Source organism: Ranitomeya variabilis, chromosome 1 (genome assembly GCF_051348905.1).
Source record: "Ranitomeya variabilis isolate aRanVar5 chromosome 1, aRanVar5.hap1, whole genome shotgun sequence".
NCBI classification, from domain to species: Eukaryota; Metazoa; Chordata; class Amphibia; order Anura; family Dendrobatidae; genus Ranitomeya; species Ranitomeya variabilis.
In genome coordinates, this window is record NC_135232.1 from 325,367,461 (window position 1) to 325,393,478 (window position 26,018).

General features: G+C 44.3%; 2 protein-coding genes across 15 annotated transcripts in view; one reads left to right on the top strand and one right to left on the bottom strand.

Moving 5' to 3' along the window:
• Positions 1-5,533, bottom strand: part of RAB2B (RAB2B, member RAS oncogene family) — a 24,178-nt gene extending 18,645 nt beyond the window's left edge. The window contains exon 1 of one of the 2 annotated variants that reach the window (XM_077298449.1): positions 5,288-5,533. In XM_077298449.1, coding sequence (XP_077154564.1) covers positions 5,288-5,441 — 154 coding nt within the window. In that variant the 5' untranslated portion in view covers positions 5,442-5,533. The other variant, XM_077298458.1, reaches the window with a different exon arrangement.
• TOX4 (TOX high mobility group box family member 4) lies at positions 478-25,262 on the top strand. 13 transcript variants are annotated; one of them, XM_077298412.1, is made up of 10 exons: positions 478-512; positions 1,080-1,179; positions 15,449-15,517; positions 16,458-16,700; positions 16,829-17,089; positions 17,696-17,923; positions 18,053-18,133; positions 19,218-19,922; positions 24,293-24,459; positions 24,616-25,262. In XM_077298412.1, the coding sequence occupies exons 1-10, from the start codon at positions 493-495 to the stop codon at positions 24,674-24,676; spliced, it is 1,935 nt and encodes a 644-aa protein (XP_077154527.1). In that variant the 5' UTR covers positions 478-492; the 3' UTR covers positions 24,677-25,262. The 13 variants fall into 13 exon arrangements, 12 of the variants coding, with proteins under 12 accessions (XP_077154527.1, XP_077154551.1, XP_077154533.1 ...); XM_077298436.1 differs by lacking the exon at positions 478-512 and adding an exon at positions 3,645-3,759 and having other exon boundaries at positions 981-1,179; XM_077298370.1 differs by lacking the exons at positions 478-512; positions 1,080-1,179 and adding exons at positions 5,565-5,663; positions 7,471-7,661.
• Positions 25,263-26,018: the final 756 nt, after the last annotated feature.

Consider the following 26,018-nt stretch of genomic DNA (forward strand, 5'->3'; position numbering starts at 1 on the left):
CCCAATTCATGACGACATACATGCACATCAAAAAAGATTTAAAAAAAAAAAAAAGCACAGAAATGAGGGAAAATAGGGACATAATTCCCTTCCTGACAGCGGAGGTTGGCACTCTAGTTTGAAATGGTATGGCATGGTGCCTCCGCTCCTCGTCAACTGCCCCTATGTAGCCGTACCACCACTCTACTGACCAAGCATCCTCTATAGGTGATCAGCTAATATGTAACGCACATATATAAATATACACAATACAGATATTCTCAATATATTTCAACGATTTGACCTGACCCCCCCCCCCCCCACTGAGCTCCAGGGCATACTTACCTGAATCATCTTCTTCTGCGCCCGCAGACCATGACTGAGTTGGTAATCCTACCCAGATACCGCTCACCTGCACCGCACGCTACCATGTAGTCCTCCTGTGGCACTTCTAGGGACCCCACACCAGGCGATGCCAGGGACCCCCGCTGCCTGCACCTACAGGGCCTAAGAATGACTCCTTTCTTCAACAGGTATGTCTGAAAGAGGTTCACCTATCAAGGACAGGAAACCAACTGATGCGTGGGATAGGTGTCGCCCTTTTATGTCTGTAAGTTTCCTGTCATTGAAGGAGCTAATCCCTTTGTTGTGGTGCTGTCATGGGGGATTGAGTATATTGCTGCTGCGATTTGGGAAAGTTGCTGTAGTGTTTTGCATTAGTATTTGTTAAGCAAAATCAGGAGTGGAAACAACACACAGAAAACTAAGGAAAGATTTGACCGTCTGTTGCACCTTGATCTGGTACCAGCTTACAAATAGTGAAACAAAAGCCAAGTAATATAACCCAGCAGCGTGCAGCCTGCACCCCTCCTAGAAGAATGTAGAGGAAGACGAGGATGGCGGGGTGGAATGTGAAACATCAGTGGGGCTGGATGTTGGTATCACGTGGCAGGCGGCCAGGGAAGATAAGGAAGCAGTAATGTTTATACAAGATATATCATTTGGCCAGGGCAATGCCACCGAGTCGCTGTAACACACAGGGCTCCGAGTCTGGGGTGGCACACAATCCGCCTGTAATCACTGGAGGATTTCGTTTCTAGCAATTTCTCAAGTGCAAAAAAGGAAATTACAACAAGCTGCCAAGCACAGGAAAGACTGGTACCAGTACTGGAACCCTTCCAGAGACAGGTGTGTGGCCAGGTAAGACCAAGGCGACAACGCCAACTCCACATTAGAATAGTGATGTCTGCAGACACAATGTACACTGATGCATGGCTACAAGCTTCTGGGGAGTTATAGGGCACCCTGTCCAATAACCGGTTTTTAATAGACTAAAAGAGCCTGTTCTTAAAGGGTTAAACAGGAACATAAATGTAAAGCTAGATCTGTGCTTAGTGGGACGTCTCCTAAGGGGTTACCACCGTGTTCATTGTTTATCCGTTAACGGAAGTGTATACATGGTCTTCTCAACCACTGGGTTCCTCTTTTTCTCATATACGGTTTTAACCGCTTGTATTTCTGAAGTTTAGATATGGCTGCCAAGATCTCACAGCTTTTCGTGATTACCTAAAGGGATTCTAGGGGGTATATAAAATAATAAGTGTTACTGGGAATAAATTCTAAATGCCTTTAATTAGTAACTTATATTCCATTTTTCTATGGAGGTAATTACTGTAGTAAAATACGGCCACCATCGTGATGATAAACTGACCGGAACCTGTGTAGAACGTTTGGAGTGGATAGCTGCCCAGGAGCATGTGCAGTAGGACGCTCCTCTGCTGTAACCCGGAGGTAGAAGTAGGACATGGTATAGGTCATCTCCAGGACATGCTAGAGGAGCGTCAGGCTGCCTGGGAGCAGTGCAGTAGGACGTGGTATAGGTCATCTCCAGGACATGCTAGAGGAGCGTCGGTCTACCCGGGAGCATGTGCAGTAGGACGCTACTCTGCTGTAACCGGGAGGTCTTAGTAGGACGTGGTATAGGTCATCTCCAGGACATGCTAGAGGAGCGTCGGGCTGCCTGGGAGCATGTGGAGTAGGACGTGGTATAGGTCATCTCCAGGACATGGTAGAGGAGCATCAGGCTGCCTGGGAGCAGTGCAGTAGGACGCTACTCTACTGTAACCCGGAGGTAGTAGTAGGACGTGGTATAGGTCATCTCCAGGACATGCTAGAGGAGCGTCGGGCTGCCTGGGAGCATGTGCAGTAGGACGTGGTATAGGTCATCTCCAGGACATGGTAGAGGTACGTCGGGCTGCATATGCTCACAGGCACCTGACTGCTCCTAACACGCCAGGACAGATTTCTGTCAGTGTAACAAGAGGTCTTTCACGTCGGTGTACTAAATAAAATCTATATCTATATATATATATATATATATATATATATATATATATATATATATATATATATATATATATATATATATATATATATATATATCCACACACACACTTTTTTTTATGGGAACACTAATTCAACTTATTTTCACATTTATTTACAATGACAATGTCTCATTCTTTATTTCCTGTAATCTGCATAACCCTTTAAATGCAGATTCAATACCACATTTCACAACACAATCTGTATAGAATATTAAATAACATACCAGGTGAGATTGATGTACTTACTATGAAAAGCTATATCAGAATGGCTGTCTAATCCTTCCCTTAAGACCATGTTCACACATTAAGCAGTACAGAAGTGGTGCCGTGTTTCTATTATACTTTTCCTCTGATTGCTCCACTCCTGGTTTTGGCTACAAATACTGAGGCAAAAAAAACCCCTCAAATACTGAATGTCTGAATGTGGCTTAAAACGACCATTTGAGAGCTGATGAGCCCAAGGGTATTTAGTCCCATCCCCCAGCCTGACAGCTGCAGGGAGGGGGGACACTGAGCAGCTGCCAGACAGGCCAGGATGTAAACATTCAGAAAGGATTAGACAGCCATTCTGATATGGAATCTCAAATTAAAGTAAATACACCATCATTATCAGGTCCAAGATCTATACCGATCTGTGCAGTCTGCATTGTGAAATCTGGTGACAGATTGGATTTTAGTAACAATCAGAAAACAAAACAAATATCAGTAAGAAAAATACAATATTCTAGTATTAGTAATCAGTTACTGCTAACCTGGGGAAACAGGCTCATCTAGATGTGCATACAATTCATCCTTCTTACGTAGATATATCCAGTTCTGACAAAAGGTAAATTAATCCTTAAAGGGGTTGTCCAGACTAAGCAATTCAGGTTCCAAATTAAAACAAAAAACAGTGAATAGCCACCTCCTGTAGGGGCGCCGCTCCATCAATGTCAGCTTTGCTCTTCCAATGGTTTTGTTACATTGCTGTGTCACTTGGAACCTGCAGCCAATAAGCGACTGCTTGTCAGCTGCAGCCTTTACTATGTCAGAGGCACGGCACATGACAATATAATGTCACCACAAGGAGGAGCAGTGAGGACATTACTGAAGTGGCGCTGCCATAGGAGAGGCGCATACACTCTTTATTACCGGTAATTTGGGCCCTGAATTGATTAATCTAGGGTTGTCTGATAGTGGTTAACCCTTTAATGACTACTTCCTAACAATTTGTCTCCATAAAAGAAACACGTGATATAATAATGATTAACAAATCAGCTGAACTATGCACCACTTGTGTAGGATTTCTGCCGGAGAACAGATAGCCGAGGCCAATACCGATCAGAGCTCAGTGCTGCTAAGATAAGGAGCCCTAGCTGGAGACTCCGCCATTGCTCAGGGGATCAGTGCGCTGCAGGTAAGATTTAGCTAAGCCTCGCTTTTTATACAATGAATGTTGGGCAATATGATAAAACAGACTGATGTGACAGCGGGTAGAGCAAGATGCAAACATGCCCTGCGAGGAGGAAAGAAGTAGGGTACAGAAAGATACAAACTGGCGCAAGGGTCACAGCACTTAGCTGCTAGCGCCAACATATTATCCACTATCAGTGGGGGAAATGATAGGAGAAATGCACCCAGTCCACGAGGTCTGTATGTGGTGTGCGGCAGCAGGGAGAAGGGCCACAATTAGGGAGGAGCGAATAGCTTCTTAGAGTCATCAAAAGGCGGCAGAACTTGGGGGGTCTCAAAATTAACTTTAGTCTTAACACTTAATGGTGATCTGAGGATTCCCAAGTCTGCAGCCACACAGCGCCGGGCAAACCCTGCTAATGCACGCACTGCTCCGGACGGTGGATTCTCCGATGATGTAGGCAGCTTCGCCTCTGCAGGATCACGTAACAGGCAGCGTCACAAGCTGCAGAGCAACGAGCCTGGAAGCGCCATGTTCCTTGCCCAGGAGCCCAGCCACTGCAGAGGGGGCCGGGAACTGGGGCAACAAGCAGAAAACTTAAGAGGGTCTTTAAGAAGCGGGAAATTGTAGAGTAGCTGGATTTTACCTATTTAAGAAGCAGAGAATAACCCTGTAATGCGGGGAATGGTTAAACGCTCCAGGCCACAGTGGTTACTTAGAGCTAAGGGGAAGGCCAGATATCGTGCGCATGTCTAGAACATGCCGCTGCAGAGTTTACATAGAATGGAGGAAATAATAATGGAGGTCTTGGTTCCTCAGGCCGGTAAGAAGCGGAGCGTGGGCACATGGTCTGGCCGCCCTGGAATAAGACGTGCCATTATTACACTAGGTGCTGGCTCCTCTGGCTGTGATGCCGCCAGATGAGGACACACCTGGGCACAGCACCCACACACAGTCTGGCAGTCAGGGCACCATTCAGACTGACAGCGATCAGCGGCAGGGAACTGCGGCGCCCTTCTCCACTGATGGCTGCACAGCACATGCTCAGTCATTGTACAGGGTTTTTTTTTTGGGGGGGGGGGATTATTAATGTGTGCTCCTGGTGGAATCTGCCTGCAGTGTTGTGCACTCGCCCCCTACATAGGCGTTCGCGGAGGGGATGCAGCCTACTCCTATGTTACAGCGGGCTTATATTGGGGGGCTCTATGTCCAGGGAGTCACATTGTTATGTTACATGACTGCTGCAACCAATCAATAAGCAATGATCGGCGGCAGCTCATCTACAGTCACCACAGTGTGCCGGTACCAGTGTATCGGGCAGCAGCCGGGGAACATCCCATCCCTAGAGACACCCGATGTGGCCACAGACCCCCAAGCATGTCCCCTGTGCTGCCCACCAGAGACCTGATTTAATGGAGAAAGTGGACATTTAGAAAAGCTGCCCCTCTAACCAGCTCTATCCATACTGCGGTCACCACCAGGACGAGGGCCCCTCCGGCACTGACCCCCAGCAGCCGCCGCCATCACGCACCTGTGTCCCCGATAATGATGTATTTGAACAGATACGCGTATGACATGACTGCAGCCGGAGAAGGGAGACGCTCTACCCGCTGGATGTCTCGTCTATGCTGCAGATGGGGACGGCCTAGCCTCTGTTCAAACTCTATGGTTCCCGGAAGTGTCATCCTATATGTCAGCCGAGTGGGGGCGGAGCCATAGCGCTACTCTAGGCACGCCCCTCCGCTCTGACGCTGCACTGCTCTTGTCATGTTCTCGTACACTAGGTGACACTAGTCTCGCAGGATGACGTCCCGTGCCTCCCCGGAAGCGGATGTGCCGCCATCTTGGTGGAGGCGGAGAAGTGTAGTTATAAAAAAGAAGGGGAGCCCGCGGCCCTGACGATGGAGGTGAGGCACCCTGTTATATGAGATGGTAGTGGAGGCAGGTGTGAGGAGAAGGCGCTCTGGGACACGGCTCAGGCGGATTGTACCTGTGGTGATAACGGCTGTGCACGCAGTGTGTGTGGTACGGCGCCTTGGGGGAGACTCCATGGTGTCTGCAGTAGTACGGAGGCTTCTGGGCAGGTGTTGTCCTGTGTGGCGGAGGCTTGTAGTCAGTGGCCTGCGCTAATATGGAGGCTTCTTTGCCGTGGTTGCCTCACTTGTGACCTCGGTTTTTCTACCTTCCCTCTTCTCTGAATCTTCTTAGGCTTCATTCTCCGGTGAGGGTTTCCGAGCCCTTCCCTCCCTCATTCTGGCCTCCTCCATCCCCATGGTGCCTGTGCACCGGGTGTAGCTCGCTCAGACTGGGGCATGTGTGCCTGGTGCCATGGGAAGCGGACACTAGTATATTTACCAGCAGTAGAAGGGTGAGCTTGCGTCTGATGTTGCACAGTTTCGGTGCATACTTGACCTGGACCTTTGATGGTTTCAGCACTATACATGTGGAAGGTGCGGGTTTATCATGTGTCCGTGGAAGGTAGTTGTGGAATATTTGGAGGCTTCCCCATGAGAACAAGGCTGACAGTAACCATTCTCATCTGTGAAAGTCATGGAATCTTCTGTGTGAGTGAACATACTCTTAGACTGGCCATACATTGCTAAGTGGACGTCTCTTTGGCGCTTCTTTAATGGCCTGTTTGGGCAGGACGACCTTCTAATGCACACAGAGCAGCTGCTGATCGATCGTTCAGTGTTAGTAGACTGCCATTGTTCTCGGCAGCATGTTCCGTCTACATTGGATGATGTGCTGACGAGTGATTTTACGAATGCTTTCAAATCGTTCTGCCCGATGAACAAGTCTTTTTGCACTCCCAATTATTGGGAGATGGGCATTCCTAGGAACGCATGATTTCAGTAATTGTGCAGTGTGAACGCCCCATAAGTTATCTATCCATTGTGTAGGTGATCATTGTCAGAGATCCATCAGATCACATCTTCCCTGGTTCTATTCTGGCTGCAAGACCACAAACAGGAGGTGGTCAATGGAATTAGGAATATGCCCTAGCCCTCCATTTAGACACCAATGATGTATGAGGGCTGCCGATCAGCAGTGTCGGGGGCTTGAATGGAGTGACAGGGTGGCTGCGTGACACTGCTCGACACCACCTGGTAATGGTCTTGCAGCAAGGGAGAAGGGGAGAGGAGGAGGTCACATGTCCCCGTACTGAAGATTGGTTGGGGTCCCACACTTATCTGCAGTAGTGACTGCACTATGGTGGACAGAGGTTGAACAAGCATGGGAAATGTTTGTGTTTTCAATTTTCCTGGGGGTAACGGTTGGGGTGTCAGCACCCAGACCACCAGATCATTCTTTGGTGTATGGAGATGGCCTCAGTGCCCTGATGCCTCCAGTGTTTGCTCTTGTAATTCACGGTTGGCACCAAAGACGGAGAATGAAAAGGCTTCAGCTTCATTATTCTGCCAAGTGGGTTCAGTTGTGGCAGTTGCCATGTGATTGGGAACCTCACTGGCCCCATGGCTTGTCTTGTGGTAAGAGGCTATGTAAGTTCTGGGGCAGTAGCTGACATTCTCATGGATCTTCTTGTGTGAGAACATGTAAAAGCCCCAGAAATGCTGATACTTGGGGTTGTGATTGGCGGTAGCCATAGTTGTAATGAGGCGAGAGCCGTCCGGCTTGTTCTAGTTAAGGAAATGCTTTGTGTTTGTATCGTACAATATTAGTACCTGGAGTTAACCCCGTATGTTTCTGCAGACTGTGGGACTACTAGTCAATTAATGGACTCCCATTTCTTTATGCGTTTGGATGGTGATAATGCTGATGGGAGTACTGCATTTCCTGGCCAGCATTTACTGTTATCAGGGGAGGACGATCCATCCTCTCTGCTGGACTCCTCAGCTCTGGTGCCCACCCAGCGTATGTTTGGCATGTATGGGCAAAGCAAGGTGAGAACTGGGGGCATGGGTGTAATAATTATCTTGAACAATCCACTATGCTAATACATAGCAGTTGATCTGATAAGTCAATAGGCGCTTGATTTCGCAGCCCCCTACATATACATATATATATATATATATATATATATATATATATATATATATATATATATATATATATATATTTTGTTCTAACGTGACATGTTGGCTTTCCTGTGTCATTCTGACCTTTGAGTCAAGTTTCTCACATTACAGACTGCACCCAATGTTGTGTTGACCTAAGATTAATAATATGGGTGGTGGTGCTATTAATAGCCAGCTTATACAGATAACTGGTTGTAAACTTTATTGGGGTAAGGCTAATTACATGGACATTTGGACCTTCGATACTTAAACACTTTTCACATTTCACTTTTAATGGAAAATCACCTGATGGATAATACTGATTTTACTTGTAATAAACAGCTGACATGCGCATAACAGGATGTCTAACAAGGATGTATATGCCCACTCAAAAGAGTATATAAGGGCAAGGTCTGATTGAATATGTTCATGGCATTTGATACTCTGTCTCTATCCATCACTTGCTCGAGCAATCACAACATTTGACAACCATCCAATATATTTTATGGTCTTACTTGAAGACCACTCTAACATTTTGGCGTCCCTGTGTGGGCTGGTCAAAACGGAAGACTCCCAATATCTGAACTCTGGCAACCGCAGGCTGGGGATCAGAGGACACACAGACCAAATCCCGGGAAGGTAAGAACTTTAGTTTCTTACAAACTGTGTCTCCGCTTGTCTCACAATCTGCAGACCGAGCTCTGGGTATGCTATAATCAAGTCTTTCTACACGACCAGCCCATATTGTTCGGCAACAAACTGTAGAATATCCTACAGGAAAGAAATATATCTTGGTACCGTGTTAGCCAGTAGATAGAGAAATGTTTAGAATTGAGAGTCCTCAGTGGTTGATACCTTTTAATGGCTAACTGAAAAGATGGTAACAAATTGCAAGCTTTCGAGACTACATACGTCTCTTCATCAGGCAAAGACTAAAACAAATTCTGAAGAATCACATATTTATGCACAACATAGTATAGAGAAAAAAAAAAAAGAGGGGAAAAAACCATGGATAAGCCAGGTGACATGAAGCAGAAAGAGGGGAAAAAACCATGGATAAGCCAGGTGACATGAAGCACCATGTCACCTGGCTTATCCATGTTTTTTTCCCCTCTTTTTTTTTTTTTTCTCTCTATACTATGTTGTGCATAAATATGTGATTCTTCAGAATTTGTTTTAGTCTTTGCCTGATGAAGAGACGTATGTAGTCTCGAAAGCTTGCAATTTGTTACCATCTTTTCAGTTAGCCATTAAAAGGTATCAACCACTGAGGACTCTCAATTCTAAACATTTCTCTAGAATATCCTAGTGATACTTGAAGGTGTATATTGGATTGGATAATTTTCTGTGCTGCGATCTGTTATGTGTTCTGTTATTTGTCTAGCGTATGACTGAAGTATGAATGTATGATTCAACCTTGAGGAGTGATAGAGATACGGTGTAAAAAGAGTATATAAGGGCAAGATCTGATACTCTCTCTATCCATCACTTGCTCGAGCAATCGCAACATTTGACAACCATCCAATATACTTGATGGTCTGACTTGAAGACCACCCTAACAATGTAAATAATCAAATCTGCTTTTGATAGTGATCACTGCCATGTTTGTATGAGCTATGCATATTTTTTTGCACTAACACAAGAACTTTACTCACATTTTTAGTTTGGAAACACACCAAAATATACACACAAATGGTGCCGATCTGCAGATTATGTGCACACGTTGCATTTTTGCTGCGTTTTTGTTGGGGGTAAATAAAGCTTTTTACAGTAACAGCAAAGTGATGAGATTCCTGAAATCCCATGCACATACATGCTGCTTATTTTTTTTGGTCTTGCGGATTTGAAGCCGTTTAATATCTGAAGCATGTCTATTACAGAATTTTGCAGCATTTCTCATGCATGCTAACAAATGGGGGGGGGGGGCATGTCTGTATTTTACAGTGTTTCTTTTTCTGTTAGAACATCTGTATTTGAAGCAGATTTTTTGTCTGAAAATACTGAATGTGTGCACGTACCCTGAAGGTCCCCATTGAAGTTATTGAGTAAAATCTGCACTAAAATGGAAATTTACATGCTGCAGATTTCGGTGCAAAAAAGCAACAAAAGCCAAAATCTGCTTTGATTTCACACCAAAAAAAAATGCAGCATGTGGCTATAAAATCTACACCAAATACTCACTGTGGTTCTGTCAGAAAGGCACCTTTATAGAGCATGTTTTAGAAGGTTTACTAGTTGCATTGCCTTACAGATCTTAAATCTGTTGATGGTATATGATTAAGACTTGACCTCTAGGACCCCCAGTGACCCTAAGAATGGAGGGAAAAGGCACCAGTTTAGCAATTTCCCTGCAGGGAAGCTGATGGGAATGCCCCTTTAAAAGACAATTTATTTCTAGGCTAAATGTTGAAACAATCAATAAATACACTTCACATAAAAGAAGCAACACAGTAACTCTAAACTTTGTATATGAGAACTACTAGTCAGGAACAGGCTGTTTTGTTTTTTTTTTGTGAGTGAAACATTGATGGCCTACACGGTTTCATCGATGAAAGTCTGACCATTGACAGTCGGCAAAAGAAAGGGGAAATGTCACTCTCCGAATCCTTTATTTGCGTGGCGACACAAATGAACAAAACAAAAGGGCTCAGTCATTTTGATGGTTGCCTGGTTTAGGACCCCCGCTGATCAAACCTTAATACCTGTCCTAGGGATAGACCGTAAAGTGTTCTTTTGGAACCACTTTAATGAGTATTTGTGTGAAGGCCGAAAAGGCAACGTTGTGGAACTATGGAAATCACAGGATCGATTTAAAGGGTTGCTGTCCCTTGATCTGTGCTGCACAGTCCACGGCCAGCATGAATCTGAGCCTGGCTGCAGGATTATTATTGAGTAAATCATTATCTGAAATGCTCGAGCGTTTCAGAGAAAACTTAGTTTGACGTGCCATCCAGGAACAAGAATTGTGACTAGTCTGGCTCATCTGCCTTCTCACCACACTGCTTTAAGGCCTCTTTCACATGTCCGTTTACAGTATTTCTGGTACCGGAAAAATCTGTATGGGAGATGTCCGTGTGTGTAATACTTGCCGCACACATGTGGCAAACGTGTGCCGCCCGTGTACCACATCAGTACCACACAGACGGCCGCCGGGGAAGAAGCGCTACAGTAAGCGCTGTTCCCCAGCGATGGGTGCTGAAGCCGGCTCTCATCATTCTCCCCTGCTCTGCCAACGATCGGCGCGGGCAGAGAAGATATTCTAACAATGGCCGCAGGTTGGAGCAATTGTACCAAAAGCCCCCATCATCCGACACCTGCTGCTGCTAATAACAGTGACAGCAGGAGCGGGTGATCAGGATATTCCACAGCCGCCGCCTGCGAACTAACGAAATAAGTGAAGAACCCAACGTGGGTTCCTCCCAAGAATTATCAAGAATAGAAGGGTAGAGGCATTAGATGCGCCTTATCTGGACAGTTGCAGGCTGCTGTTCTTAGGATGGGGGGGCCTATATCAATGGCCCCTTACGAGCCTGAGACTAGCAGCCCCCAGCTGTGAGATTTAGCAAGGCTAGTTGTCAAAAATGGGGGGGGGGGGGATCCCATACCATTTTTTTTAAACTATTTAAGTAATTTAAAAAACACAGCGCGTGGGGACCCCTCTATTCTTGATAACCAATCTTGCTGACAGCTGCAGCCCCCGGCTGTGAGTTTTGCCTGGTTGGTTCAAGAAAATACCGGGAACCCACGCTGGGTTTTTCATTCATTTATATCGTTATATCGCAGGCGGAGATCATCCCAATTATCTGCTCCTGTCGTCACTGTTATTAGCGGCAGCAGGTGTCGGATGATGGGAGTAATTGTCCTAAAAGCCTCCACCTGCTGTCATAGTTCAGACTTTAATATAACTCTCATCGTTCTCCTCTGCTCGCGCTGATCGCAGAGAGAGCAGGGGAGAATGATGAGAGCGTCTTCAGCACCCGCCGCGGGGGAACAGCGCTTACTGTAGCGCTTCTTCCCCGGTGCCGTTGAGTGTCACACGGATGACATCAATGAGTGCTCTCTGTGTGTGAATTTCTACGTGTGTGTGTCTCCGGTACATGTGAAAACTGTCACCACACGTACCAGAGACACGGAGGTGTGAAAGAAGCCTCAGTGATGGACACATGGGAAAGACCTGTCAGTCAACGAGAGCAGTTCCCGTCTCTTCTATGGTGCCTGTCTGGATCTTCAAGCTGTTCTCGGAAAACAGCGGAGCATTTCAGAGAAAAACATACCAGGCTGCAATTTTTGCTACCAGGATCAGATTCATACTGCCTGTGGTTTGCACAGCACGATTCAAGTGACAAGTTCCCTTCAATGATTAAGCAAATTATTAAGAAACTAGATGATAGCCCGATTCTAACGCATCGGGTATTCTAGAATATGTATGTAGTTTATTTAAGAAGATTTTAGAATAATACATTGAATACACAGGATTCGGCTGGCCGCGACCAATTAGCAAAGCGTGGTTCAAATCCCGCGCCAATTCGCGGCCAGCCACGTAGCGTATAGCACAGCCCACGTAGCGTATAGCACTGTGGGCTATATACTCACCTTCCGTTGGCCCCCGGATCCAGGCGAAGCGGTTACCGACGCTCCTCGTGCGCTCCGGTCCCAAGAGTGCATTGCGGTCTCGCGAGATGATGACGTAGTGGTCTTGCGAGACCGCTACATCATCATCTCGCGAGATCGCAATGCATGGAGCGGTCGCCGGAGCGTCGCGAGGAGCGGGGAAGGTCTGTTCTGGATCCTAGGGGCTGACGGACGGTGAGTATATAACGATTTTTAATTATTTTTTTTTATTATTATTTTTAACATTAGATCTTTTTACTATTGATGCTGCATAGGCAGCATCAATAGTAAAAAGTTTGTCACACAGGGTTAATAGCCGCGTTAACGGAGTGCGTTACACCGCGGCATAACGTGGTCCGTTAGCGCTGCCATTAACCCTGTGTGAGCGCTGACTGGAGGGGATTATGGAGCGGGCACTGACTGCAGGGAGTAAGGAGCGGACTGTGCCCGTCACTGATTAGTCGCGGCAAAACAGCCACGACCAATCAGCGACTTGGGATTTCCGTGACAGACAGACGGAAGTGACCCTTAGACAATTATACAGTAGACTAGATGGTGGCCCGATTCTAACGCATCGGGTATTCTAGAATATGTATGTATATAGCAGCCACATAGTGTATATAGCACAGGCCACGTAGTATATAGGAGTACTACGTGGCCTGTGGTATATACCATGTGGCTGCTATATACATGCATACAGAATGTAGAATACCCGATGCGTTAATATAGCCCACGTAGTATATAACACAGCCCACGTAGTATATAACACAGCCCACGCAGTATATAGCAGCCACGCAGTATAGAACACAGCCCACGTAGTATGTAACACTGGCCAGGTAGTATATAGCAGCCACGCGGTATCTAACACAGCCCACGTAGTATTTAGCAGTGTGGGCACCATATCCCTGTTTAAAAAAAAAAAAAATAAATAAAATAAAAAATAGTTAAATACTCACCCGCCTGGATCCACCGAAGATCCAGCGAATCTCTGGCGATGCGCGCGTGGCTGCCTCCATCTTGCGTTCCCAGGATGCATTGCAAAATTACCCAGATCACTTAGCGGTCTCACGAGACCGCTAAGTCTTCTGGGTAATTTCGCAATGCATCTCTGGAACCGGAAGCTGGCGGCAGGCGCGAGCGCATCGTCGGACTACGGAAGGTGAGAATAGCAGGTTTTTGGTTTTTTTTTAAATTATTTTTAACATTAGATCTTTTTACTATTGATGCTGCATAGGCAGCATGAATAGTAAAAACTTGGTCACACAGGGTTAATAGCAGCGTTAACTGAGTGAGTTACCCGCGACATAACGCGGTCCGTTACCGCTGTCATTAACCCTGTGTGAGCGGTGACTGGACGGGAGTATGGAGCGGGCACTGACTGCGGGGAGTATGGAGCGGGCGCTGGGCACTGACTGCGGGGAGTATGGAGCGGGCGCCGGGCACTGACTGCAGGGGAGTAGGGAGGGACTAATCAGACTGTGGCCGTCGCTGATTGGTCGCGGCAGCCATGACAGGCAGCTGGCGAGACCAATCAGCGACTTGGATTCCATGACAGACAGAGGCCGCGGCCAATGAATTTCCGTGACAGACAGACAGACGGAAGTGACCCTTAGACAATTATATAGTAGATGTAAACAAAAACTCTTGGTTTATTTAGTATGAGCGCCATGCCATTTTTGAAGACCATAACACGAGGCTGCAAGTTGCTCGTGCTACTGTAAGTGGCGTGCATAGCCTAAACATTCAACCATGGCCTGCAAGGTCTCCAGACTTGTTTCCCATCGAGCACATCTGGGATGTCTGCAATTACAAAAGGAGCTTCTATCAGAGGATCTTGATTTGTGTACCCAAGTGTATTCAGCGCAACAGAACACTCCTCAGACAACCATTATGAACCTCAATGATACCATGATAAGGTGTGGAAGTGCATGTATTTCTGCACATGATGCTCATACTTCATACTGAATAAATTGACATGGTTTGATTTTTTTTTTTTTTTTTACATCCTTTGCATCTCATTGACATGCTTATTGATCCTATGATCTCCAGAATGCCATGACTTTCTTCTTGGTGTTACTATAAATGTATATCTCTCTATCTTTAGATATAATTGATGAAGGGGTTACTTATTGGCCCTGTCAGCCGACCAGTAGCAACAGGACCAATTATGAAACTGTTCTCACAAGTGAATAGTATGGTCTCTAGTTAAGGTGCCCATACACTTTAGCTACAAGTTGATGACTTTGTTGGGACCCACTATCTAAGGTGTAGCAAGTTACATTGGCTTTTAGCTTGTCTGAGCCTTTGTTGCAGTGGGAGGTAAGCTGCAGACAAGGCTTACATGCCGAAGAACTGTGGCCAGCAGTCCTCCATTTAGTTTCTGTGCAGAGTGTAGAAAACCAACCCTTTGCAGATCTATGTGCCTCCATATCACTAACAAACCCTGTGTTCTTCATGAGAAAGATATGCCATTCATAATGGACATCTAATGTGTACGTCTGCTGAAATTCCCCTAGAAAACTAAATTACAGTCAGCGGTTGTCTGGTGATATTTATCAATTAACAAGGAGCACGTACCCAGAATGAGCTAAACATTAGATTGGGTGAACATGATTTGAAGAGAACCTGACTGCAGATTGTGACACCCCCAAACTAATGTCAACTATGTAAAGTTGCTGTAATGTTTGATAACCCTACCTTTTGTGTTTAGAAATCTTGGTTGGCACTCCACTTAGTTTTCTGGCCTATTATTGTGTGGTCTCCGCCTGCCTTCTGTTAGTAACCTGCAGGTCACTCATGTCTCCCCCCACCTTAGATCTGACCCAGGCACCATCATTACCTGCGCTAGATCTTGGCGCTAGGCAGCTGAGTGACCTGCTGGTTACTACCAGGCGGTGGGCAGGAAAGCTATAAATTAAGTGCCAACCTTCTACCTCATTTGCATAAAAACATTTGCAATTGGGGTTGAAATACTTTTTCCATAGCGGTCTGATCCTGCAGTCGTCCCAATCAGTCTGTTCTCTCCTTCTTGCTTCCCTACCACATGAATTTCCATTCTGCAGTTTCCTGGGGGGAATGACAGTTACCTGACCATCACAGGATCCGGGCACCCCTTCCTGACCGGGACAGAGGTGAGTGGAGAAAGCAGAATGTTATGGCTTCTCTTTATTACTCCCTATTTGGGGATGTTCACACATGGTGGATTTTGTTATAGAAATTTCTGTCGTACGTCTGAATGCAGCTGTTTTACGTGAATGGGACAGTTAAACCGTTCCAGAACTTTTCTCTAATCTGCAATTTATGAATCTTTACACTGTTAAAATGGTCTACACCTATGGAAATAAAAAATTAAACTGCAGCAGATTTCCTGTGCATTCACTTGTGCATGTGATTTTAGGAAATCTCTGCAGCATAAATTTAACAAGAGCTGTGGCTTTGAGAGCCAGGGAATATGCTGCGAATTTAACGAGTAACAAGCCAGCAGGAGAACTCAGTAGGTGTGTTTTTATGGGAAGATTACCTGGCATGTGGGGGTCAGTGCTGGGGGAGGGGAGCGGTGCTGGTCTCTGCATGCTGGGTATTCTTACGGTGTGCACTGACAGGGCGCTCTCCTACTGGCTTGCTACTTCTGATCAGAGCCACAGAGAGCGCACTGTCACTGTGCATATTACAGTGACCAGAATCTACTGAGTATCTGTTTGAATTGACAACTGATACATGTTCAGTAGGGCAGGGACTATCCCAGCCCCTGAAACAAAGGTCTCTGATGACTCTGCCACCTCCCTGAAATGAAGAGTGCAGCAGTGACTGCAGCCTATGCCCCTTGTTGATGATTTGTTTGAATATCCCGGCATTCACTACAATTCTCAAACAAATGAAGCATCATTAAAAAAGAAAGTAGCCAATAAAAAGAAAGCTATTTAATGTATATTAGAAATAGATTAGATCATGGCATTAAATAAGAGGCATTTAGGATGAAAATTAATGTTTCAGACCACCCCTTTTAAATATCAGTAACTATCCTGCTTTAATTCCTGTATTGATGGAAATGTGTCCAATTCTTTTCTACAGACCTTTCATACACCCAGCCTTGGGGATGAAGAGTTTGAGATTCCCCCGATCTCTCTAGATTCTGACCCTTCTCTGGCAGTGTCTGATGTGGTGGGACACTTTGATGACCTTGGGGATCCTACAGGAGTCCAAGATGCAGGTTTTGCAGCACAGTATGGAGTGCAGACTCTAGATATGCCAGTGGAGATGAGTCACGAGGTTATGGAGCAAACAGAAGGACTGCTTGGATCTGGATTAACCATGGTAAAGGATTATTTTTTCTTTTATAAAAGTGTAAAAAAACAAACAAAAAAAAAACATAAGAATATGAAAATGTTATGTTTTGCCATGTTGTCTGCATACTGTTGTAATGATCTTTGTTGATGATTCAGGATTTGGATCACCCTATTGTCACTGCTTACAGTGCCAATCCCCCAGTCACGATAGATGTTTCAATGACGGACATATCATCTGGGCTTCTGGCTCATAGTCAGCTGACTACTATTGACCAGTCAGAGCTGAGCTCCCAGCTGGGCTTGAGTCTTGGCGGTGGCACTATTTTACCTCCAGTTCAGTCACCTGAGGATCACCTTTCTCCTGCCCCTTCTCCAACAAATTCTCTGCATGATGAGGACATGGAAGACTTTCGAAGGGTGAGTTTATTATGTGACAGAATTGCACATTGTTGGGAAGCTCTGGATTGGACAAATTTGCACCGATAGGGCAGTACCTTAAGAAACAAAATGGGGGTGAGGGTAAGAATAGTGCTTACCTGTAAGGATTCTGTGAAGACACAACACTGTAGAAGCCAGAAATGCTGTAGCTACATCCCCATGGCTGGAGGAGAGTATCCTACAGGTAGCAGTTTGGAAAGCTGAGATTATCACCGTGCACCACAGAAAGGGTTAGATCCGCACAGTATAAGCAAGGTTTTTGTTTTCACACCAAAACGTTTTGGCTTTTTATCTTGAGAAAGGTGCTTTTCTGACACTGAAACGCATCGGTGTTACAAAAATCTTTTCCCATACTCTCCGGATCCAATCCTTTCCGTGAGAGCAGCCTGGACATCGTGATGATCTCAGCTTTTCCAAAGTGCACATTAACACAACAGTTAATGTCAGTATTTATGTAGTATTCCTTCTGTAATTCACTTACCAAGTTAGGAAACCTATTTTGTAGTTTCATGCAACTATAACATATTTTTATTCAAGCCAAGTGCAGATTTTCAGTTTTTCACATGGCGTCTGATTCATCTACAGATAACTGCCCCTAAGAGTATTGTCGTTGAACAAGCAAAGAAACAGAAAGCTTCAAAAAAAAGGAAGAAGAAAAATCCTAATGAGCCTCAAAAACCACTCTCTGCATATGCCCTGTTCTTCCGGGACACCCAAGCGGCCATCAAAGGACAAAACCCCAATGCCACATTTGGAGAGGTATCTAAAATTGTGGCTTCCATGTGGGACAGTCTTGGAGAAGAGCAGAAGCAGGTAACTGACTGTGGTCCTTGTGGATACATTGTGAACAGATTGTTGTATTGAGTCCATGTCAATCTATTTCATTGCTCGCTTTAGAATTTGATCAGTTAAATCTTTTTCTAAATATCCATTTCTTCTCAGGTTTACAAAAGGAAAACAGAAGCTGCAAAAAAGGAATATCTGAAGGCTTTGGCATTATACAAGGAAAACCAGATGTCACAGGTAGTCGTTCTGAAATGTATTTTTACACTGGTTATTGAGTATTTTCTCACTTTGTATGGCCCCTCAGGCTGTAAATTGGTAGTATGGCATCAAGTAGATGAAGGAATGGTCTCCTTACACCACCAAATGCTTTAGATCAAGGTTGTAGGTATAGTGGCTGAGCCTTGTGACTCGGCAATGCTGCTTCCTCCACAATGGACTCTTGAATTGCTGAACTTTGAACTGGACCACCTTAATGAAACACTGCAGCATTTTTGCACATATAATGGTATGTCACTAATAATATCCTAGCTATGTAATAGGTTTTGTTCCTGTTCGGGTGCATTTATATATTTTAACCCCTTCAATATGGGCACCTGAGATGTTGTGTAGATTGGTCGAACTCTCGTGGACAAAATCCTGTGTTCGATAGGATTGTATCACCATGGCTTGTAGAATGTGTCAAGGCAGGTGTATAATTGTCATAATTGAAGGCTTGATAGTATTCCCCTGACTCCTGCTTGTGATAATGTTTCTCCCTGTTAATATTAGGAAGCAAGGAAATGAGCTGATGCTGAGTCACACAGGATAAACTAAACACTCTGAAGTGCCAGTTAGTTTTAATGCCAAAGGGCATGAGTTCTGTCACTTTCTATCATTGCGTAAGAAACTGTAGTGGGATGAGATTCTGCAAAGTGAGAAGTGTAATGGGAAATGTAGGCTGCAGGCCAGTGTCCGAGATTGTTTTAGAGAAGCCACATCAGGAAGGAAAGAGCCAGGATGTTGAGCGGCATATAATTGGGACATTAATACAAACACGAGCCTAGGTTATTCCTTAATAAAGTATGTGGCGACAAATTCCCCTGAAATGTATTCTACAATCCATGACACCCATATTTTTTTTTTTTTTTTTTTTTTTGTATTTTGGTCTAGTCTTGATGACAATTCATTATTTATTGATATATCAATTCTTCGGACAGTTGAGTATGGGAATTAAACCACAACATGGGAAAAGTGCTACTGTATTGCTACAAAATCGGCTTGTCAGTATATGCGCAGTGATTTATTACTGTGTCTTTAATGCTGTTCTATTTCATTTACACAGGTTGTCGTTGATTCACTGGATTTAGACCCCCCGGCTGCCCCGGCTGTGATTACAGAAGCACCAGTTCCATCTCCCTCTATTGTGACAATGTCAAGTGTTCCACAGTGTGTTTCTTCACCACCTACACCTACTGTTACCCAGGCACCAACTCCACCACCTGCTCCTACACCGCCACCTCAAGCAACGCCCCCTCAGCCCAGCATTGCTAAAATAATCATTTCAAAGCAAATGCTGCAAGCAGGACAGATTCCCACGTCTATTGCCATGTCTCAAGGCATGGTGACAGTAATCCCAGCCACCATGGTGACTTCCAGAGGCCTTCCTCTCCATCAGTTACAGCCCAGCCCCCAGGCTCGAATTACCCGTTCTGTACTTCAGGCAGCAATGCAGTTACCCCCTCGCTTACAGCCTCCACCATTGCAACAGATGCAGCAGCCCCCTCGTCTGCAGCAGATGGCCCCCGCTCAGCAACCATCCATTACTATTCTTCAGCCACCGCCACCTCTGCAGCCTATGCAGAAAGTGCGGCTGAGTGTACATCAGCCACCTCCATTGCAGATCAAGATTATACCACCTCCTCTACAACCTCAACCACAGACTGTTCAAGTCCAAGCAAAAGCCATCCCAATTATCAGTGTACCCACCTCCCCTGAGGTCTCGGTCTCACCTGAGCACTTGGAAGTGTTAACAGAAGTGGTTCAAGAAGTGAGTTTCAATTATTTCATGTTTACGGGGAAGTCAGTAGAGATGGATGGAGTGCTGCCTCCTTTCTGTGAAAAGTGGGGGCATGTAAAGGGAGGCAGTCTGTCCAAAATATAATCTAAACATTGTAGGAGATTTCACCTATAAAAACTTACATTTTGCTTCTAACCGCTGCATCCATTCTGCAGAAACTGAATCTTAATTTCCTTGACGACCTATGACATACAATTTTGTCACAGGTTGCTAAAGCTGCATGGAGCAGGCTCAGGAGCTGAGCCCACTTCCTATGTAGTAGTTGCTGGCAGAATTTAACCCCTTACTGACATCGGACGTATTGTACATCGGGCCAGAAATATGCACATCGGTGACCCGTCAGGTGATCGGTAGTGATGAGAGAATATACTCGTTACTCGAGATTTCTCGAGCACGCTCGGGGGGGTCCTCCAAGTATTTTTTTTAGTGATTGGAGATTTCGTTTTTATTGCCCCAGGTGTTGTGAATTCTGTTTTTGGCTCCCTCTGGTGGCTACTGGTGGTACTGGTTGACTTTGGTCTTGTGTTTCCAGTGCACCTGTTTTCATCAGGAAATTGGGAGTTTCCTATTTAGTCTGGCTTCTCAGTCACTCTAGTGCCGGCAATCAATGTTACCAGAGCATCTCTGTTGCTTGCTACCTGCTCCAAGTCTGCAATTCAGCTAAGTTGAAATCTTTGGCTTTTTGTGTTTGTTTTGTCCAGCATGCATTTATATTTCTCGTGCTGCTGGAAGCTCTAGTGATCTGAAATTACAACTCCGGTGTCATGAGTTGATAACGGAGTTAAGGTAGTTTCAGGATGGCTGCTTAGGGTTTTGAGGTAACCGCGAAGTCCTCTTTTGTATTTTCATCTATCTAGTCAGAGGGCCTCACTTTGCTGAATCTATATTCATACTGCGTTTGTGTTTTCCTCTTACCTAACCGTTATTATATGTGGGGGGCTACTATAACTTTTGGGGTTTCCCTGGAGGCAAGCCAGGTCTGTGTATTCCTCTTATAGGGGTAGTTAGCTCTCCGGCTGGCGCGAGGTGTCTAGGGATACAACGTAGGCACACCCCCTGGCTACTTTTATTTGCGTGTTAGGTTCAGCATCGCGGTTACCTGAGATACCATCTTCCTAGAGCTAGTCCGTTTTTGCCCATGTCCCTGCCATTGGGAATCATGACACCCAGGCAACCCCCACATGTACTTATGCTGGCTAATAGCTGTAAATCATTCAGCTGCGGCAAGAAAAACTAAATCTCCGAGCACTAAAAAATACTGAGGTCACCCGAGCCTGCTTGGGAAATCTCGAGTAACGAGTATATTTGCTCATCACTAGTGATCGGGGGTTATCGGTTCGTCGGCATGACAACCAGAGGTCTCCTTGAGATAGGAGCTCCTCCTCATAGCAACTCAGTAATTCTGCTACATACAGATGATTTGACCATCGCCTCTATATAGCAGAACCAATCGAGTTGTGCCAGCTTCTAGCCTTCTATGGAGACCATTGAAGCATTGCAAAAGTAAAAAAAAAAAAAAAAAATGTTTAAAACAATAAGTTCAAATCACCCTCCCTTTTGCCCCTTTCAAAATAAAACTATAAAAAAAAATCTAACATATCACCACGTTCAGAATTGCCCAATCAATAAAAAAAAGTTAACCTGATTGCTAAGCGGCGTAGCAATAAAAGTAAAATCGCCAGAATTACATTTTTTTTGGTCGCCGCGACATTGAATTAAAATACATTAGCAGGCGATCAAAATAACGTATCTCCACCAAAATGGTATCATTAAAAATGGCAGCTCAGCGCTCAAGAAAGAAGCCCGCACCCAACCCGAGATCAACAAAAATAGAAACGCTACGGGTATCGAATTTTATTTCTTTCTAAGCAGTGTTTGCTTTCACCACTTCGATAAAAAAGAACCTAGACATATTTGGTGTCTATGAACTCGTAATGACTGGGAGAATCATAATGTCAGGTCAGCCTAGCAAAAAAGCCAGGCAAAAAACAAGTGTGGGATTGCACTTTATTTTGCAATTTCACCGCACTTAGAATTTTTTTCCTGTTTTCCAGTACATGACATGGTTAAACCGATGGAGTCGTTCAAAAGTACAACTTGTCCCGCAAAAAATAAGCCCCCACATGGCCATATTGATGGAAAAATAAGAAAGTTATGGCTCTGGGAAGGAAGGGAGCAAAAAACGAAAACGCAAAACCGAAAAAAAGGTCATGAAGGGGTTACTTGGTGCAAATGCCAGTATGCACGTGCATCGGCTCCTTGCGACTTTGTTGCAGGGAGCTGATGAGTGTCCATGGCAGCAGGAGGCCTGCTGTGGATGTCCCCATACCTGCCATGTTGGTCCTCCCGTTAAAGCTCTGTTGCTCGCTGGGCTTATAAAACTACAATGCTAAAGTAATGCTGTAGTATTGAATGATTACATAACCTCAAAAAGAAAAGGAGTACAAGTCCTCTATTGAAAATATATAAATTACATTTTATTAGTCATAACAACATCCGATGTACAATAAAATCACATTTAGAGTCAAATACATAAACTGAACAGCGAGGAGAGCTAGGAAAAAACACTGGAAATAGTCACTACGATAGTATCCCCAAAATGCCTCTGCATATTTCAAATTATAAAGTGCTAATAGTGCATTGTCATGGCAGAGGGAGATACCCCATACTGGGTCACTTCGTGGTAAAGTTACATTACACGGAGCCGACGCGAAACGCGCGTTGGGGCTCCGGTGGTGTTCCCTGCGTCTCTGCTAGAATGGGTAAGAGGGATTCAACCAGGCTGAGCATGGTACAGACCTAGACCAGGCTCTATAAGTGGATCCGTGTAATGTAACTTTACCAGGAAGTGACCCAGTATGGGGTATCTCCCTCTGCCGTGACAATGCACTATTAGCACTTTATAATTTGAAATATGCAGAGGCATTTTGGGGATACTATCGTAGTGACTATTTCCAGTGTTTTTTCCTAGCTCTCCTCGCTGTTCAGTTTATGTATTTGACTCTAAATGTGATTTTATTGTACATCGGATGTTGTTATGACTAATAAAATGTAATTTATATATTTTCAATAGAGGACTTGTACTCCTTTTCTTTTTGAGGTTATGTAATATGTAGGTGGAGTGTCCTTAAACGTGATATGTGATCTCCTCAAATATTTTGATATACACACATGACCATGAGCATGTGTGGGAGATCGAATGTATTAGTATCCATTGTGGGATGTTTTTATTATTGAATTATTGTAAGTTCAAGTCTCACTAAAAAAAATAAAGTAAAAATAAGTTTTAATCCACCCCTTTTCCCATTTTAAAAATGTAGGGAAAAAAGCATATTTGGTATCATATTGAAAAAGTCTAATCTATCAGAAGTATTTAAACGGCAAAAAGAGAAAAATTGATACACCAGAATTACTGTTTTCAGCTTTTTACAATAAAAAGGGTTTTTGTTTTTTTTTATGTTCCCCAATAAATGGTGTATTTTAAAATTACGACCCAGATTCGTCAAAATGATGACTCTAGAATTCCTGTGGGTAGAACAGTGCTCTCGGCTTCTTGGCTACACCAAGGGTGTACCGAGCACCCTAACTATCGTGCTTGATGACATTTCTGTTTCTGCAGAAGGATTAGAACACTAAGGTTATGTGCCCACATTCTGGATTTTTAGCGTTTTTGCGGCAGTTTTCTTACATTAAGCATCCCATTATTTTAATGCATTCTGCAATTTTTGTGCCCATGCTAGTTTTTTTTTCCGCAAAAAAACCCGCAGCATGTTGATTAATTTTGCGGAAAATTAGCGTATTGGGATGCTGTGGAAAAAAACGCGTGCGGATTTCCTGCGAAAGGAGTCCGGTTTTGATCAGGAAAATTCTGCGCACAATCCTGAATGTTGGCACAGTCTAAAGGTGTCCTTTTACAAGGCTTTATGCTTGGTTTATACTGTAAGCTTGGGCTGAAATCCTCAATTTAAAGGGGTTGTCGGTGACTTTTCAAAGTAACTGGTTGACTTTAAAGCTACAGTGAGGGCAGAGAATGGTATAAAAATAAAGGGAGAAGGAAGGAAAACAAACTAAAACTTACCTGTTCAGTCCGTTGTTTGTCTCATTCCTTTGGTCCTACAACGATGGTCTCATGTCAATCATTCATGTGACTGTTGCAGCTAATCAGTTTATATTTACTAATAGCATGACCATGGGAGAGATTTATTATAGTAACTTCTTTTTTTTTTTCCCCCACTTATTTCCTGTCCGTGCCCAATAAAAAAAACCAAACAAACAAAAAAAAAATTATCACCGTTAATCCTTTTCGAGTAAAAATATATATTAATGTTTGATTTCTCTAGGAATCTCCCCCTTCACAAATGGATGTTCAGCTAGTGAGTGGTTCTCCTCCACACAGCCCATCGCCCCAGCCACGATGCCTGCGCTCTGGGTGTGAGAACACCCCTGTAGAGAGTAAGGATTGGGATAACGAGTACTGCAGCAATGAGTGTGTGGTGAAGCATTGTAGGTGAGTCCTGTGGACATATCATCAGATACTTCAGTGTTATACTGAAGTTCCAAAAATGTAGGTGAAGCCCCTGGGCTATATTGATTTTAGTATTCTGGCTTTACACACCATTGACATATATATAGATGGATATCATTTTTTTTTCCTGCCTTACAGGGACACGTTTACGAATTGGATTGCAGCTCGAAATCAAGGGACACTTGCTTCAGTGAAATAACACTAGTTACCCTTTGTAGGATTATCACGTGGAAGGAAAGAGGTTGTAAACTCTCAACGCCAATATGTATAGGAAAAGGAAAAATAAAACGAGTTTTTATTGACTGTTCTGTGTATGACCTGAGCAAAGCAAGGACAAGATGGTACAGAGTAAATTTTGCCGACACCTATGCCAGAGGACATGGAGTGGGTATCTGTGTTCTTTGTCTAATTCTCTTTTCTGCGATGAACTTGTAACCAGAGGTAGGAGGGTGGCACACACAGGAGATGTTGCACTGCTGTCATGGAGTCTGAAAACGATTGACATGCTTCCTTGGAGCAAGAATCATGTACACCACCAATCTGTAGTGTTTTCTATCATTTCTCAGCCACTAAGATGTTCGGAAGCCTTTATGGATGCAGTCTCGTTAGACCTAACAGGTCACCATTTTGTGGAGCCATCTGTATTAAATGTACTTCCAGATATTTTGAAGATGTCACATTTTTATCCTGATACGTAGCCTTTTTAATGCCGATTTCACAAGAGGCCTAGTGCGTGTCATTTGCAGGTCGAGAAGTTAGACTTTTCTGTAACTCCTGAGTACAAAGAGGTTCCGAATTGTTTCAGCACCTACTTTGGAGTTAGAAAGTCACTTTGTTTTAATTTGGGACTGCATAATTTTCTCCTGTAATGTTTCCAGTCATTCATTCTGTACAAGGGCTTTTATGATCACTTGCACATTCATTGATTTGGAGTGGTTAAAGGTCTGTGTATTAAAGGGAACCTCTTGGTGAAAGATGCATTACTGGCCTGCAGATATAGTGGTAGTCTGCATTTAAACCATGTCTATCAGGCTTACTGGAGTAGCGGCTGCAAGGAGAAAATTTAAGTTCTATTCTCCCTGCAACCTCATGTGCCCAGTCATCAGGGCAGTGTGGGGAATGGCTATGGTAACCGCTGACTAGTGACTATGCTATAATAACTCCCTTGCACATTTAGTAACCTGTTCTGTACATATTCTGGAGAGCAGGCTCTCGGTGTACTGGAGTATGGTTACTGTACTGAGCAGTGCCTCCAATGACTAGAAGCAAGCAGCTGCAGGGAGAATATAGCTTAACTTTCTTCTTATAGCATCTGCTCCAGTAAACCTGCTAGACACGTTTTATATGCTGTTTACCTGCAGATTACTTCCATATCAGTAGGTATATGGCATTTCTGGAGGAGGCGATGGCTACCTTTTAAGTATATTGGCAGCGGTTAGACCATAATATTTGCATTTGGTTCTTTTTACGTCTCCACTTGGCAGAGCTCATTACTCTGGGCAGTTTGGCAGGGGTGAATTAATAAATCCTTTCAGTAGGAA